Genomic DNA, 16,924 nt, shown 5'->3' on the forward strand with positions numbered 1-16,924 from the left:
CTTATTGGTCCAGTGATACTTCCAAAGGCATGGATCCTCGGGTAAGGGGCATGACTAGTTCCCATCAGTCCAGGGGTCGAAGCACTGACAAGGACCTTCTTGAGGTCGGGTAAAGGAGCAGGGCTTCACTGCGACTTCACTGGAGTTGGTTATGGTCAGCTGCAAGGGTTGTCAACGGGCTGCTATTCTTCGTAGAGGATTTGGCTCCATCAGTGATCTGAAGGATGACTACAGGAGGCCTTCTGTTATCCAGGATCTGAAATGGTAGCTTGCCCGGCTCCACCAAGAGGTAAGTATCTGCATCATTCAAACTGGCTGTTTCTATACCATCACGGATAGACACTGCCATAAAATAGTTCCTGCAACAGACATCAAGGCAACGGAATGTACTTGGACCAGTCGGTCCCGCCCACACAGGCTCACACACAAACCACCCCTTTGCCAGTGAAAGCAGCAGCTTCCCTGGGAAAGGGCATTCCATGTACAGCATTTCCTGACCGGAGAAGGCTGGAAAGAAGGCCACACAACATGTCCAACGGATGAGCAAAAACATTTGACATGACCGCCTTCAGGTGCTAGCCACCTTGAGTAACCCTTTGCAGTAAATGCAAAAGTGCACGAGTAAAAGGTATAAAACCGAGTACAAAAATATCCAGAGCCACCAATTCATCCTAGGCACATTGTACCCTTCTAACTTTTTCTATAATGGCTTTTTTCTTACTTTTACCCTGATCACACTTCACTTTAGGGTGATGTGTTCAGTTGTAACAATACAAGAAATTTACTCGGAGAGACAGTCAGTACTGATAGTCTTATGTATTAGTCAGTTTCCACATAAGAATGGGCAAAAGGACAAAGGAATTAAAACAGATGGCTTTACTTCCCAACAAAAAGTCATGTCAGGAATACAAACAAAGCAAAAATAAAGGGTGTACCATAGAGGTCTATGGTAGGAAAGCATCAGTATAGCTGCATGGGCTGGGCCTCGTTCCAAGTTTGTGGGACTGGTAAAAATTGCCATGATGGAATGACTGTCACTTTGCAGCCATTTTCCCACACAACTGAACTATTGATTTTGGAGGCAAGTGGAGGATTTACCTGCAACATAGATGTTTATCGCCAAAAATCAACAAATTCACTGCAGAAGAATTAGTGTTCACAGTAAATCGGCAAAAATAAGTTAACCCACTTGAGACTGAGTGGCCGTAGCAGTAATCTCTGTGTCAAGACCGTAGGTGCGCATTATGCTTCCATTTTTTTATCTTTAGCTCTTTGGCATTTTAACTTTCTTTCAGGAACTACAATCTCTTATAGTCCAGTAGTTCCTTTAACTGACTTCCTGTCCTTGACATCACTTCCTGCCTAGGTCCCTTCCTCTTCTTTATCTGCTCTTCGGCAAGATAAGTACTGTCCCAGCAGCAGTGCTTGCTATTTTCATAGACAGTTTTGTGGTTTTAATAATGTCAAGTTTTATATATATTCCAAATGAGTACGTGCAGGCATGCAGTGCATATTGCGCTCTCGATTTTGATGAAGCTTTGGAGACCAAGTGCTCTGATAGGCATGCACACACCCCGCTCGTGAGTCGGGTGTGACGGCAACTGCTGCACTCACTGCTGTGTGTGCCGAGTGGTATCTGTGCTCGTATAAGAGCATCCCCGGGCATCTGCTCTGCTTCACACGTTGCCAGGACACGCCGGCATTTAAAATGCACGCAACCCCCTCCCTTGCAGGGCAGAGCCAGCATTCCTTGACGGCGCATCGCAGAACATGCACCGGGATTTTCAGAGCGACCAAAAAGCTTGCATGCAGTGAAAGTCTTGGCGAACACTTTGAAAGGTCGTGTGATACGGACCACATACTTTACAAGCTCACACTCAGCTAAATTAAATTCTAATAAGAGCTCTCCCTAGTAGCTCATATAGAACTGTAATATTCACATTCTTGGTATCCTCTCAGCCACTTTCAGACCTTGAGGAGACTGCCACGGGTGTGCTTGTCCTGGCCCACTGACTAACTTGAGCGAGGTAAGCCAGGAGAGCCTAGCAGAAGATACTGAGAGCGACCTGGTGCTCAATTTTAAAAAGATGCTCGGAAATTCCTAATGGCGGCTGTGGCAGAAGGAGAGTGAGACCAAAAGAGACTGACCACCATAGAGAGCTTTCTGGGGAAACGCATCAAAGGCACACAGAATAAGAGGAAGACCTGGAAGAGGAAACCATTCTTCTACTCCCCTCCCACCCCTGGTCAGTCTAATGGGGACAAGCCTTTCTTCAATGCTCAGCCATGCCGAGCCTTCCGAACTTCATCCCAGGGAAAGATAATATGGGCAACTCTGAAGGGGATACATATGAAGATGCCTCAGATACCGACATATCCTCCCATGAAGAGGATCATAACCCCACAAAGGAGCTACAGCCTACGCAAGGGCTCAAAAAAGCCAGAAGAGAGAAGAACATCAATATTTTGGATTCAGAAATCTCAGACCTGTTCAAACCAGACGATATCTGGAAACCAGATTCAGTCTGGCAGCCGTCCCCCAAAGTGGCATTGTACGTGTCCCAGAGGATACGAAAGCCTCTAGACAAATACACAAGGATGCGCATGAGCGAAGTGCCCAGTGCCTGACCTAGCGGGCAAAGTAGCCGATGAACTCGATTTTAGACACACAAATTATAACTTTCTTCATGAAAGCATCAAAAGACTTATGAAAAGGGATGGATAGGCCCAGGAAGAGTTGCCAGGAGAAGCTTAGACCTCACCAGACGAATTACAACGATCATAGATGTGGCAGAGCGTGCCAGGGTTACAGGCAAAGCCGTTGACCCAGATGCCCTAGCTAAATGGGCTCAGTGAGCAGTCTGCTTTATAGGAAACGCAAATTATGCAATTTTCTCAGAGGCGCAGGGCCCTACTCCTGAAGATCGACTCCAAACTGAGTGATCTTGCCTCCTACAGAGCGGGGGAAACAGTGTTTGCGAAGGAAATGGGGTACTTTGTCAGCACATACATTTGGTTAGAAAAGCCCAAGCCTCGATCAAGAACATTTTTCCAGTCAGGGTTTTTGCTGGGGCCGGTCGCTACACGGGTCGCTCGACCGGACGATGCTCCTCCTCTCGAAGACCTCAAGGATCCAGAGCCCAGTATTGGCAATCACAACAACAGGATGCTTTCTTGCCAGCATGGGGAAGGAGGCTTTAGAGGGAAAGGATACCCAACTGGGTTCCAACTCACCTGGTGTCCCACTCTGCAATCTGTTTTGTCCTCCGGTGGGTGGTAGGACAAAACAATTCTTGTCATGCTGAATCGAGCTATCCAGCGATGCATGGGTCTTGCAGACCATCCAGAGTTTCTACTTAGAATGCATACAGACACCCATGCAGACAGAGGTTCCTGCTCCCATACACTTGTCCCAAGTAGAACAGGAACAGCTGGAAAGTGCATTGGTTCAGCTCAGGGCGCAAAAGGAGCCATAGAACCGTACACAGATCGCAGCCCTGACTTGGTAAGCAATATTTGCCTGGTTCATAGGAAAGAGAAGGTCTGGCCAGTCAAACTTGATAGACCTGAATGGCTGAATTACATAAATGCACTTCAAGATGGAGGGCATTCACCTCCTGAGAGACCTTCTCAGGAAAGACTGGTTAGCCAGAATCGACCTGATGGACGCTTACCCAACGGTCCCAATAGCACGAGAATACTGGTCCTTCTTGTGTTTCAGATTGGCAGGGCAGACCTGGCAGTTCAAGGCGCTACCATTCGGTCTCTCGTCACCTCCATGGGCATTTACAAAGCTTATGAGACTAGTGTCAGCGGTCAACGGAGAGAAAGGCATTGGGCTAATTATCTGTCTCGACAATATCTTACCTCTAGCGTTCAACCTGGAAACCAGACCAAGTGGGTAAAGGATCTTCTAATAGTCCCATTAACCAGGAGCAATCGGATATGTCCCCGAGCAGACTTCCTGGGGTTCCTAGTGGACACAAAGAAAGCAATGCTGGAACTTCCAGCGAGGAAAGCGTGAGACATCAAGGAAGGGACCAGAACATGTCAGGAAGACTGTTATATCTCTGCATACTTAAGCAAGATTAGTCGGACAGCTAGCATCTGTGATCCAAGCAATATTACCAGAACCTCTTAATTACAGATCCCTGCAGAGACTGAAGATCAGACACTTGTAGCAGGGTCTCCAGTATCATCAGACGATCCCCCTACATCAGGGATCAAAGACGGATGCATGGAACTGGCGTGCCATTTTTGGAGACATGCCAGCTCCGATCGTGGAATCGGACGCCAGCAGAACAGGCTCAGGAGCCAGGTGCGGCACCATAGAGACAGGAGGCAAATGGGCTCCAGAAGAGCTATCTCTTTATATAAACTGTCTAGAACTATTATCTGGGCCTTTGCGATCAAAGTGTTTACAAAAAACAGAGCGGACTGCTGTATTCTCCTGGAGAATTGACACTATTTTGGCAGTTCGATCCATAACTCATCTAGGAGGTGCGAGGTCCAAACTACTAGCAGAACCAGCAACAGACTTTTGGCATTACTGTCTGCAGACTGGGATCTCGGTCACAGCAGAGTACTATACCAGGAGCTCTGAACATGGTAACGGACTGGAATTCCAGATGTCTGACAGACACCAGCGACTGGAAGCTCGACAGGCGAGTTTTCCAATGGCTGAACCGGATGTGGAGTCTGATGCACATAAATCTCTTTGCTTCCAGGTTGAATGCGCACATTTGCAACTTCTTCAGCGGGGGGCTAGACCCGACCGCGTTAGGGACAGCCGCGTTTCGACAGAACTAGAAACAAGCATTGCAGTACGTGTTCCCTTCATAACACTGCGCAGAGTACTAGCTAAGCTTTGCAGGGAGGAAGCGGAAGTGGTAGTTGTGGCGCCCGTGTGAAGTCGCAAGCCTGGTTTCCAGTTCTGATGGAATGTTCTTCGTATTTCCCTGCAGATGCTTCCCCAAGATCAAGGCCTGTTCACGGATGCAACTGGGATGTGTACCCTCTGAGAGTGAAGGGCACCCTCCCACTAGTGGCCTGCCAGTGTCTGGAGTAGATGGGCTATACCTGCCATTTCGAGCCACGCAGCCCAGTTTATCAATGACTCGTGGGCACCCTCCACCCGCAAGAGCTATCACTCTGCATGGAGCAATTGGGAAGACTGGTGTAGAAGACAAGTCTTCACACCTTTTCTGCATCTATAGTGACCATCCTCAATTTTCCATCTTAGAGGGAGGCAAAGCTTTCAGGATGCTGGGCATCTATAGGTCGGCGATATTCACGGAGCATGCTGCAATCGACATTGCGCCAGTTGACCCACCCAATCGTGCTCGTGAAAGGGGTCAAATGTAGGGCTCTGCCGTTTCCAAAGTACTCGTACCTGTGTTGGACGTCAATGTAGCTTTACAATTTTTAGTGAATTGGCTAGCGAATGCATATCTGACAGTCGTACAACGATCAGGGAAGCTAGTAATGCTTCTATGCCTAGTCTCCTGCTGGAGAGTATGTGATGTTATGGCACTGGAGATAGATCGGAAGATATATAAGGACCAAGACTAACTCCACTTCAGTTTCATATCCTTACTTGCAGGGCAACTTCAATTATGCGTCACATCCTACATTAGGCAGTATGACCTTGGGACGAGCGATATCAAGCTCCCAGGAGTGACACAGCTACTCATTACATGTAGAAAGCCTAATGGAGCGGTAGCATCAGCCACGATAGCCAGGGGGGTGCATGGAACAAGTGGGTATTGATTTATCCAAATTTGTGGTGCACTCAAAGGGGCAATGACGTCTAAAGCATTCACCACATGAACAGTGCTGGCGGACCTTCTGCAAGGAGCAGATTGGACGAGTGACCACTCTTTCAAGCATTCTATTTCAAGCCAGTGGCATCAGTGGCGACAGCAGTGATACAGAGCTTTGAACAAGAATAGTGCTTGCCTCCGGTCTTGCCATAGAATGAAGATCACCTGGGCAAGCATTATTCCTGCTTGTGCAGCGTGATGCAGTATCCTGTTTGTTGCATAACTGTGCTGTGTGCATACTCCCACCCTGACCTTGTCCTTCTGTTTTCCACAGCGGATGAGCAGAAGAGCAGCTGAAGGTCTGCTGGAAGGACTGGCGAGTTGTCAGTGCTTCCCGTGGAAAGGCCCAGGTTTCAGTTGGGACTGTTGAGTCCGAAGAGTTGACTGAGGTTGGCGTTTGTCTCAAGTTCTCTGGCAAGGGGAGTGGTTTACAGGGGAAGGCCCAGAGCGTAGAGGAAAGGACCTGGCCAGGAAGTGATGTGAAGGTGCCAACGACAGGAAGTCAGTTAAAGGAACTATTGGACTATAAGAGTTTGCTGGGGATTGAAAGAAAATGGCAAAAAAAAGGAAAACAAATTTGTTTTCTATGTTAAAATGTTGAAACTGCTGACTGATGAGCTAAAGATAAAAGAAGTTGAAGCATAATGCCTACATAACCTTCATTCCACGCATATACTGCAAAATACCTATGGCTCATTATGTGTTATACAGAAATGCCACCATGGAAATGATCCAGTCGTCTTGTCTAGTCTTTGATTTCACTTGGCTGTACTCCCCGCCCACATCACACTTACCTGATCAGTCACTGTAGGTAGTCTGCAGCAGGCATCCCAGGCAGACCTAAAGTGGAGCTGCTACCTCGGGAGCGGCCCTTTGACTCTGGCCCTCAGCAGCCAGATGACTGGCCGGGCAGTGGCTACCCTCGGTGCACCTCCTAAGAGGGGGCTTCTGGTCACCTGCAGATGGTAGCCTGGCCAATGGGATGCAGGGACTGCAGGTGGGTGGGAGTGGAAGGTGGGACAGGGGTAGTAACCCTCGGCGAGAAACAGGTGGACTCTAGTAGCGGCAAGCAAGAAAACACCCAGGATTAGAACTTTATGAACACACATAGCACACAGTGGATTTTACGTTTCCAAGGTGCAAGTGTGAGAAAGTGGGCTTGTCTGAATATTGTTTACATTTGTATTGCCTCAAATCCCACCCCCATATTTGTGGCAGGGTTTTAAAAAGATAAATCCTAGACAACATCTGTGCAGAGTTATTTAATGCTCGGCTGATGCCCCATTGCTTCATACCATATTAATACTTTTTAAGTACGTTCATGCCATGAATGATGGTTTGTAAATCTGAGACCCAGATAATGGTAATATTTGGTCATTCCAAGTCTTATCATTGCATATTATCGTAACGCAAGGTATATCTTTGGTATATCTGATGTGTTTCATCATTTTATAAAGTCCTTGCTGTGGAGAAGAACTTTCGTTTTTGCTCACTTACCTAATCCTGCATTGCGAGCTGACAAGGGGCTCTTGCAGGGGAGTGAACGCTGTTTGTTGGAGGCGGGCTTTCCATTCGGCACGTGACCTATCACGTGAATTGCCCCAGTGCTAAAGTGCACTGCCAGCTGCCCGAGCGGCGTGTGTTTCATCATTTTATAAAGTCCTTGCTGTGGAGAAGAACTTTCGTTTTTGCTCACTTACCTAATCCTGCATTGCGAGCTGACAAGGGGCTCTTGCAGGGGAGTGAACGCTGTTTGTTGGAGGCGGGCTTTCCATTCGGCACGTGACCATCACGTGACTTGCCCCAGTGCTAAAGTGCACTGCCAGCCACCCTTGCGGCGTTAAGCCCGGCGGGGTAAAGGCCGCTAGCTGTGCTGTTGTGCGGCTGTTGGGTGCTGAGGTGCTCTGGTAAGTGCCGCACCACTTGGAGGATTTTAATAACTACTAAAAGTGATTAGTTGACTTTTCTTGACAGTTTTTATTGCATTTTCAACCAAATTCATAGTATTTATTGACCAGCTCTTCTATTATGCAGTCACGACTGCCGTCAATAACAATGGGCTTGCCCCCAAAATCACAATTGGCACGCAACTCATGCACACGAAATTCCATAGCATTAACTGAACAACAACCAGCATTGACTTTGTGCTCAACGCCAATAGCAAGCAGAACGCGCAAGGGTCGCAAAGCTGCGCCCCTCGGGCCTCCTTTGCAGGATATTCGACAATTTTACAAAGGATCCGCAAAGTGGCCAGTTTTAAACCTCCCAAAACCGTCTTCTATTGTTCATATGGTTCATGATCAATCCTTTGTTGAAATGAATGTGCATCCTGTTTTGCGTAATGATACTAAAGATGCACCAATAGTCGTCAAACCAGTAACACCCTTTTTGCCTGGGTCAGTTCAACATGTTTCCCTTTCTGATAGCATATTATTACACAATATACCTTCCTCTGCTCCTACTCAACGAGTAGGGGCTCAAACTCCCATTGCTACGGCAAAAAATGTCACCGCAAATCTAAATTTGAGTGATGCTGATCTTTCTTCCCAATTACTCCATGTGGATGTTTCTCATCGTCTTTCTGAATCTCCTATTATGTTCTCAAATTGTGAGTCGAACTGCTCCGCCATTGATGCTTCTTATCTTGCTCCCACCCCTCGACAACGTCCACAATCTCCAATTTTATCATGTAAGGTGGACCCAGAAATGACAAACAAAAGCTTGGTCAACTTAACATTAGCTGCCATGCACACTTCACTCCAAACATTAATCAAACTATTTGATGTGTGGACAAACCAGTCCACTGAACATACTCAAAAATTAGATAAAATCCTGGAATGGCAGGAGCATGCCCCTACCCTATTTTCAAAATATGCTAATGCAAAGAAAGTATGTGAATCAAGTGATACACTTGTAGTATTGAAAGCTTCTTTAGGTACACAAACTTCTGGCCCATTGCAAACTTTGGTGAGTCATCTCACTGAGCACAGCACACCACCCAACAGCCGTTCCATACATTGAAGGCATAATTCATAGTGCTGCGGTCCGTCCAAGTGCTTTTGCACAAGGTCTAGCCACTACTCAGTCTGACTTTGGCATCTCGTCAACTACCAATGCTCCCTATGAAATATTTACAGATAAAGCGCAGACAGGTGCTGGCAAGGTGGTTACTCCTAGGAGGGCGGAGTCAAAAATAATAAAAACAAAAAAAACGAAAAACCAAACCACTATCAATCAAGACCACACATCCAAAACTAAAAATTGTATTCGTCAGATTCACTTGCCGAAAAATAAAAATACCTTAATTGCTTCCTCAGCAGTATCAAAAAAATATCAACAATTGGCCTTGTTGCGCACCTCGACTATCTCCCTGACTAAAAATCTTAAAAGTGCGCCTATCGTGCCGCCTTATGCCCCATTGGATGCTCTGGTGACCGTAATTAATGACCCTAAATCATCAAATTTTATTCCACCAAATGAAAGAGATATCACCCTAAATCCCTCATCCTTTAAAGTCAGTAGTTCTTCATCAGAGCTCCATCGTTTGGAACTTAGACGGGCTGTTGATGCCTATATGTCAGATCAGGGCTTCCGCAAACATGAGTCCTCTCCCGTAACTCAACTAATTCAGACCAAACAGGCAAAGCCCGTGGTTGAACAAGATCGTCAACCTGCAAGTAACCCTTTGTCTGTATCTACCGAGCCCAAGGCATCTCCCATCAAGCACTGTTCTGAAACTAACTTTTTGACCATGCCCCCATCTGATAAGTCTGGGAAATCACTTTTGGCTGCAATTGTCCCCAAATTATTTAGCCTACTTAAAGCCACTATTTCCAAGGATCTTCAAATGCCATCTAGTACAGCTTTAACTAGTGATAAAAAACTTATCGCAAGTCACTCGGTTTCTTTGGCTCCCAATAACAAATTCACTACTACTCAACTTACTCCAAAACGTTTAGCTAATTTCTGTCTAGTGTTAAAATGTCGACCGTTGCCATATAAGCAGTTTGTTTTGAACAGAAACTCCATTTTGAATATCTTTGCAGACATAGCGGCACTTGAGGATATCAGTTCGGACGATTTAACATTGGTAGATTTCTTTGACAATTCGAACTTACATATTGTGAGACTTTGGATGCAATCTCGTGTAATCCAAAACGCAATTTGGTTAGCAAGAAAGGACCTGTTTGACCTTGGCTTCGAAGTACACTCTGAATCCAACCCTAATCCGCAGGTTGCCCACCAACAACATTCTCTTAGTCAGTCGAAACATGCTACATATGAAAGCCATTCGTATGGGCCTAAAGAATCCAGAGCTTTTATAGGTTCTGAACACCAGCAGTAACTAGACCAAGCTTTGACAACAAGTGAATTCACACTTTTAAGTTGGAACTCCAGGGGCTTTTCTCACCTCATGAATAATGATCTGAGTTCACTAAGCAAATACAATCTGATTATGTTACAGGAAACTTGGCTAACTAGTATGCCAATTTGGGACACACATGATGTTTTAATTAATACTGCTAGCAAGAGTTCTTGTGGCAGACCTTATGGTGGTCTTTTAACAGCCATTCAAGCGAACATCAATACCAGTCTCACTTTTTGGTCTTCACCTAATCCCTTTATTCAAATGTCACGGTTAAAATTGGATGCTACCTCGTTTGCCATTATTAATGTATACTGGAATCCGGCGGGGATAACGGACGAATGCTTTCTGGAAATGTTGAGCGATATGATCAGTCTGGTTTATATGGACAACACAGTATACAAAATTTTGATTGCTGGTGACCTAAATCTAGATTGTATAGGTGGGAAAACCTTAAACTCCCAAATTCGAATTAAGAAATGGTTACAATTTGTAAAATATCACAATCTTTATAGACTCAATGGTGCGTTCAAATCCGATATCCCTCCGGGTTCAACATGGCATTGAGGGAAGTCTTCCTCCATCATAGATTATATGTACATGAATCTCAGTTGTTTCTCTGATGTAATAGACTTTGAAATTGTACAATCTGACGTGAGTGACCATAATCAACTGACGGCCAAATTTTTGTTCAATGGTGTCACAAACTTGCAGAGAGATAAATATCAACATTCTCAATTGATCACCAATAATGCAGGTAATAAAGTAAGATGGACGGACAAAGCTTTAGCCCGCTTTTACACACAATTGAATCATGAAGGTAACAAAATCCAACTGAATGTGGCAAATTCTAACATCTGCTATTCTGACATGATTCAAGCCTTTCGACCTCCTTTGGCGAGCACTGCATCCAAACCTAAGACTCGACTTCCCTCTCTTCATAACTTCAATTCTGAAGTCACAAATCAAAAGATATTATTCAGACTTCAAAAAAGAGAAGCTATGAAATTACCTCATAGTATTCGTTTCAGTCAGTTATCAAAAATCAAAACCAGTTACAGAAACTGGATTAAATCCAGGCGTGCCACATTATACCATCTTGACAGCCAACTGTTATTGGCTACTATCCAAAGTCTGAATATTGCTAATACCTGGTCCCTGCTCAATCAAGCCACTAATGGGCCCCAGGCTATAATACAGGCCAACGAAGTCACTGAGGCGGACTGGATCTCCCATTTCTCAATTTTATATAGTATTCCAAAAGGGGGTTCTGCACCATTATCCGTCAAGTTCACGACGAAGTTTCATCTAAATTTTGATTTGGATGATATTCGCCTGTTTATCAAGAAGTCCAGTCGATCTGGTGCATGCGGACCTGATGGTTTATCTAACAGAATGTTCAAAGATCATCCAGACATCTGGTCCAAAATACTATTTCAAATTTTTCCTACCATTATTAACACGCAAACGCTCCCCCCCTCCTGGACTCACTCAATAATCATTCCCATTTTCAAGAAAGGGAACAGGAAAGATCCTACATGTTACAGACCCATAGCATTATTGGACGCTCCCGGTAAGATCTTCTCACGTATAATTTTAAGAGAGTTTCAAAAATGGACTATGCAGGCTGGACTTAATGATCCTTTTCAAGCAGGCTTTGTGGCACAAGTAGGCACTATCCCTAATATTTTCACTCTAAATACACTTCTTTCTGAGCATACTGTTCAGAAACAGACTTTATTTTTAGCCTTTGTTGACTTTAAAGTCGCTCTTGACTCAGTCGACAGATCTCTTTTATTCTCAAAACTAATTAAATATAATTGCCCCTCTTCGCTGACATCACTAATAGTTCTCCTACACACAAATACTACCATGCAGGTCAGACTTGCTTTGGGGGGCGATCTATCGGCTAAATTCAAAACACACAGAGGATTGAAACAGGGGTGCATTTTGGCCTCCTCTATATTTAATTTCTTTATTTTTGATTTGGGCATTGCTCTTAAGCAGATAAGTAGTGACTCTCCGAGTATGGGTTTGACCAAAATCCAATATCTTCTTTATGCAGACGATTTGATTCTCATTTCAAAAACTCAAAGTGGTTTACAAAATCTCTTAAATGGTCTGGAATCGTATGTGGATGCAAACCATCTAAATATAAACATGAATAAAACACAAATAATGGTTTGCAAATGGCACGCGGGAGTAAAAGTCAAACCTTTCACATGGAAATTGCATAATTCGGCCCTTGTCAAGGTTTCCATATACAAATATTTGGGGATTTTGATCACTGATACTCCTGCAAACCCCAGTCAAGATATGGAAATTAAGGGCAAACTTCAGACTTTAGTTGCCCAGGCTAGATTATTAATGGGCAAATTTGGCAAATTCACAACAAAACATGTGGTAACTTTCTATGTGCAGAAAGTCCTTCCAATCTTAACTTATGGGTCAGAGGCCCAGGCCCCCAAAAAAGAAATTTGGTGGGATAGATTGGAATCATCTTTCTGGAAGCAAGTACTACATGTTCCGGCAAGTACACCGTTGCCGTTGATTAGGTTTGAACTGGGCTCTCTTTCTATTTTTTCGTATGTTACTTGGAAATACTGTGCATTTCTTCGGAAATGTCTTCTCTCTCTTGATCGTCCAGATATTTTGGGTCAAGTGGCTGTCCATCTACTAAGCAGAGATCGATTGTTCTCCCAACAATGGTGTAAGTTAACTCTAAATGTATTAGCTGATGCATCAATCTCGCTGGAGCTTCTATTATCAAATGAAGGCAGCGCAAAAAAAAAAAAATTCAACAGCATGATTGGTGTACTAACCAAAATAAATGCGTAACTTACAAAGATTTCAAACGGAATTTATTTGGTCACAAGCGTCAGTGTCATGGCTGATTATTTGGTCAAATTTCCATGCTCCAAAATACGTCACAAGCTGCTTCGCTTTCGTTTAAATTTGTGGCCAACTCGAGATGTTTTGTCTCGCAGAAATTTAATCCCGAAGGCTGAAAATTACTGCCGATTTTGTAAAGTTCTAGACCAGAAAGAGACTTTGGAACATTGTATAGTTAACTGCTCTCAACTGGCAGCGATTCGTAAGCTATACTTCAAGAATTATCTGGAAGAACAAAATAGGTATATATACAAAGATCTGTGGCAATTCATCTTTTCATCACCTAAGCTAGTCATAAAGATAGCCACTATACAATTTCTGGATGCTGTATTTCCTAATGATCACAATAAGCTGCAGTCAAATCCTACTGAACACCAAAAAGAATACCAATTGAGTAGTCCAGACTGTTAAATTCATTCACTGAAATTGCTGTTTTTGTACAAATTTGCTGGTAAATAATCATGAAATGCAATTTGTTTTGTTTTCTCTTGTATGTGGAAAATTTGAAAGGTTGATTGTATTAACCAAACAAATAAATAAAAAATAAAAAAATATATCTTTTATTTTTTTAACTGCCGTCTTCAGTTTCTTAGCATTTACCTCCAAGCCTCTTGCCATCATTAAAGACGTATAGGCTGGGACCAATTCTGCAATGTAGACAGTCCTGGCTTTCAAGACTGCATCATCTGCATACGAAAGTGCAGTGATGAATCAGATAGGATACCTCAGATATTCAATACTGATTTAACATCTAAATTAAAAAGCAGCGGAACAAGGATACAACCACAGTGAACACCTTTAGTGATTGCAAAGGAGTCCAACAGTTTACCATTGGGGCCAAAGCTGACTCTGGCATTTGAGTTGGAATATAATGCAATTATCCGTGGGAACCTCTAATTTTTATATTTCTTTCCACGTATTATCGAAAGCAAATGTTAAATCCATAAAAGCAAAATACATTTTAAAACCATATCCAAATACATATTTAGAGCAAATTCGATGTACATGTATATCTTAACATCACATAACGAAGGGGAAGATGCTAAAGATGGCAGTTATTGATAGTGATCTCAGGGTTAATGGGTCTAGTTGTATTATTTTGGAAGATTAATGTCTTATAAACTGTATTTCACATGTACTGAAGAGGTTTTTACTTTTCTTTTCCTTTCTATTCCAATTTGCGTTTGTGTAAAATCTAGTATGTGTGCGGATATAATACTTTGCCAGAATTCAAGAAGGAAATCTAACTGCTTGGCCAATAAACCTAGAAATGACAATGTTATTGTATGATGAAAAGGGAGGAAAGTTCATTTGGATCTGCAAGCTTATCGATGAATGCCAGATTGGAGGGAACAAGAGACCAGTGCTGGCACATTGGCGGAGCATGGGCATATTCATAATTTTCAAAAGTGTGATTGATTCTCTTATGCTATTAAGCCAGCTTATTTTTTCAACAGAATGAAGTGAATGGCAGCTGGCTAGCCTTTTGCCTTAAGACGTTTTCGGGTTATCCCAAGAGCAGTGCAGTATCGCAGTGCATGTGGTCATATACTGCAGTAATAAAAGACCTTTTGGACGATCAGTGTCTGCCCAGCTCAGGTAAGAACACTTATTTCTGCACGATATCTGGCTTTTCACAGTTTTCCCGACACTTGATTTCTGTACAGTGGGATAGCCCACATAATATCAGTGTGGCGCATGTTCAAGACACTTATCAACGTGTGTATATTTTTAGAAAGGTTCTATATAGGTCGCAGGCTGTCCCATCATAACAATATTTTGTTGAGGTTATTTACAGAGTATGAACCAAGTCACTGGTGCAGCAGAGCACTTAACAAGCTTGACGAGAGAATATTGTTGCCAATGTTGACGTATGATATTCGAGTCAGAAATGTAGCTCAATACCTTTATTCATAATAACACAATGAAGTTGGATTAAACCCATATTGAGCCTAGGGTTTTAATTAAGGCAAAGGGGCTCATTCCGAGTTTGACGATAATTTGTTGGTAATCCCGCCAAATGACTGCCACAATCGGCTACCATTACTGCCACTTGGTCCCGTCATAGGACTCCATTGGGGATTTTTGGCAGAATAACCACCAGTGGAATTAGCGAGTGGTAATGCTGCTTATTTCCAGAGGGAAGGTGGAGGATTTACCTCCAGCATCATCTGGAAGGTAACCCCTCTACTTTTCCTCAACAATAGCCAAAATAAACCCAATGTTCATTTCACCAATGGTAATTCTGCCAAAACTTGTAATTTGACGGTGCACCTTAGGGTACAGGTCAGACTTGGGTATTGTCACCCTGAAGCCAGGGTCCACCCTTCTCTTGCCCATTTCTAACAGCAATTGCCCACCCACAACCCCTGCTAAGGGTTAAGATCATTCTAGGGCAAAGATGCATACCCTCAACCCATGGGTTGCCAAAGGAACCATGCTACTGTGTCCTGGCTCCAGTCCACAGACAATCTGTGAGTTGAGGAGACAAGGGAAAGATGCAACTCGAAACTGCTGTTTCTTCATATGCTTTGCCTCAATCAGTGTGCTCTCATTCTCCGCCTTTTATCTGTGTGGGGAAGTTTAATGGAAGTCATGTGTGAATGATTGTCAGTAATTGCCTGACTTTGCCTGACCATAGTAGAGGGACATGCCAGGTACACTGCTCGGGTGTGAGTCTGTTTTCTCCCAGAGCGGGCGGTCAATGTGAAAGTGCTGGAGAAGGGGAAAGGGGGGGGTGTGTAAGGTTCCCACATATCCTACCTGGTCGGATGGGGCTAACATGTTACAGTGAAGAGAGGGATACCGTGTCTTGCCATCCAGTGTCTCACTCCCTGAAGCCCCCTCGCCCAAGTGATCCTCATGCACTGGTCCACCCCAGGGTCTGGATCAAACATGATGGCCATGCCCTGGCCACCTGAGAGAGATCCACGGGGTCTAGCGGGTGAGACACCACCTGGTTTCTCACAGCGTGGACCAAGATGGCCGTGTAGTGAAGAGCTCTGGGTGCCCCAGCCCAGAAAGTTTTGATTTTCTGTTCCCCGCTGTACTCCCAACGCTTTGGTGAACACAGTTCCTTGCAGGTGTACTTGTAATGAGTGGTCCCAGGACCTACAATTGTAAAGGAATTGACGTTTGGCTGTGGGCCCTAGCCCATTGGTCCTTGAATGGTACTGGGGGAAAACGGCGGAGACACATGGTTGGCGACAGAGCCGTGCGCAGTGACTGTGAGCGGGGTGGACCAGAACATCCCATTGAGGTCCCCGGAGGACTCCTTGCGTCAGTGCGAGTGCTCCACCACCTCTGCCCCATCGTTAAGCTGCAGATCAGCAGCATTGGAAGGGGCCTGCAACCGACGCCAGAGAGGAGCCGAGTTCCCTGTGCTCGATGCCCTCCAGGTGCTAGAAGACATGGCAAGCAGTGGTTCACTGTGGAGGAGGCCCAGAGGTTGAAGGAGGTGATCCGAGTGCCTGGAGTGCTGGTGAATTACACTGCCCTGGGAGTGGTGGGGCAGTGAAGGCCCAGAGGTGAGGTCTCCAGAGACTTTTTGGTGGGGTGACCCCTGCAGGAGCTCCCATAATAGTTGAAGTGACCATTATTCTATGTTGGGAATGACTGCGAGCGGGATGGACCAGAACATCCCATTGAGGTCCCCGGAGGACTCCTTGCGTCAGTGCGAGTGCTCCACCACCTCTGCCCCATCGAGTGGCCACTGGCGGGTGAAGACCCTGACTGGCGTGGTGAGTAACAAGGTGGATGAATGTTACTGGGAGAGTGTGAGTTGGGGAATCGGTCGAAGAGAGGTGCTACAAGCTGGAGGGGGAAAGCTCACCTGATGTATCCA

The 16,924-nt window shown here is 44.7% G+C and overlaps 1 protein-coding gene across 2 annotated transcripts in view; it reads left to right on the forward strand.

Annotated features, from left to right (window-relative positions):
• LINS1 (lines homolog 1) overlaps positions 1–16,924 on the forward strand; it is a 142,450-nt gene that overhangs the window by 71,416 nt on the left and 54,110 nt on the right. For both annotated transcript variants that reach the window (XM_069625031.1, XM_069625032.1), the window contains exon 4: positions 14,538–14,679. In XM_069625031.1, coding sequence (XP_069481132.1) covers positions 14,538–14,679 — 142 coding nt within the window. The remainder of the gene's footprint in view (positions 1–14,537; positions 14,680–16,924) is intronic.

Source organism: Ambystoma mexicanum, chromosome 11 (assembly GCF_040938575.1).
Source record: "Ambystoma mexicanum isolate Mex_15411 chromosome 11, UKY_AmexF1_1, whole genome shotgun sequence".
Lineage (NCBI taxonomy): Eukaryota > Metazoa > Chordata > Amphibia > Caudata > Ambystomatidae > Ambystoma > Ambystoma mexicanum.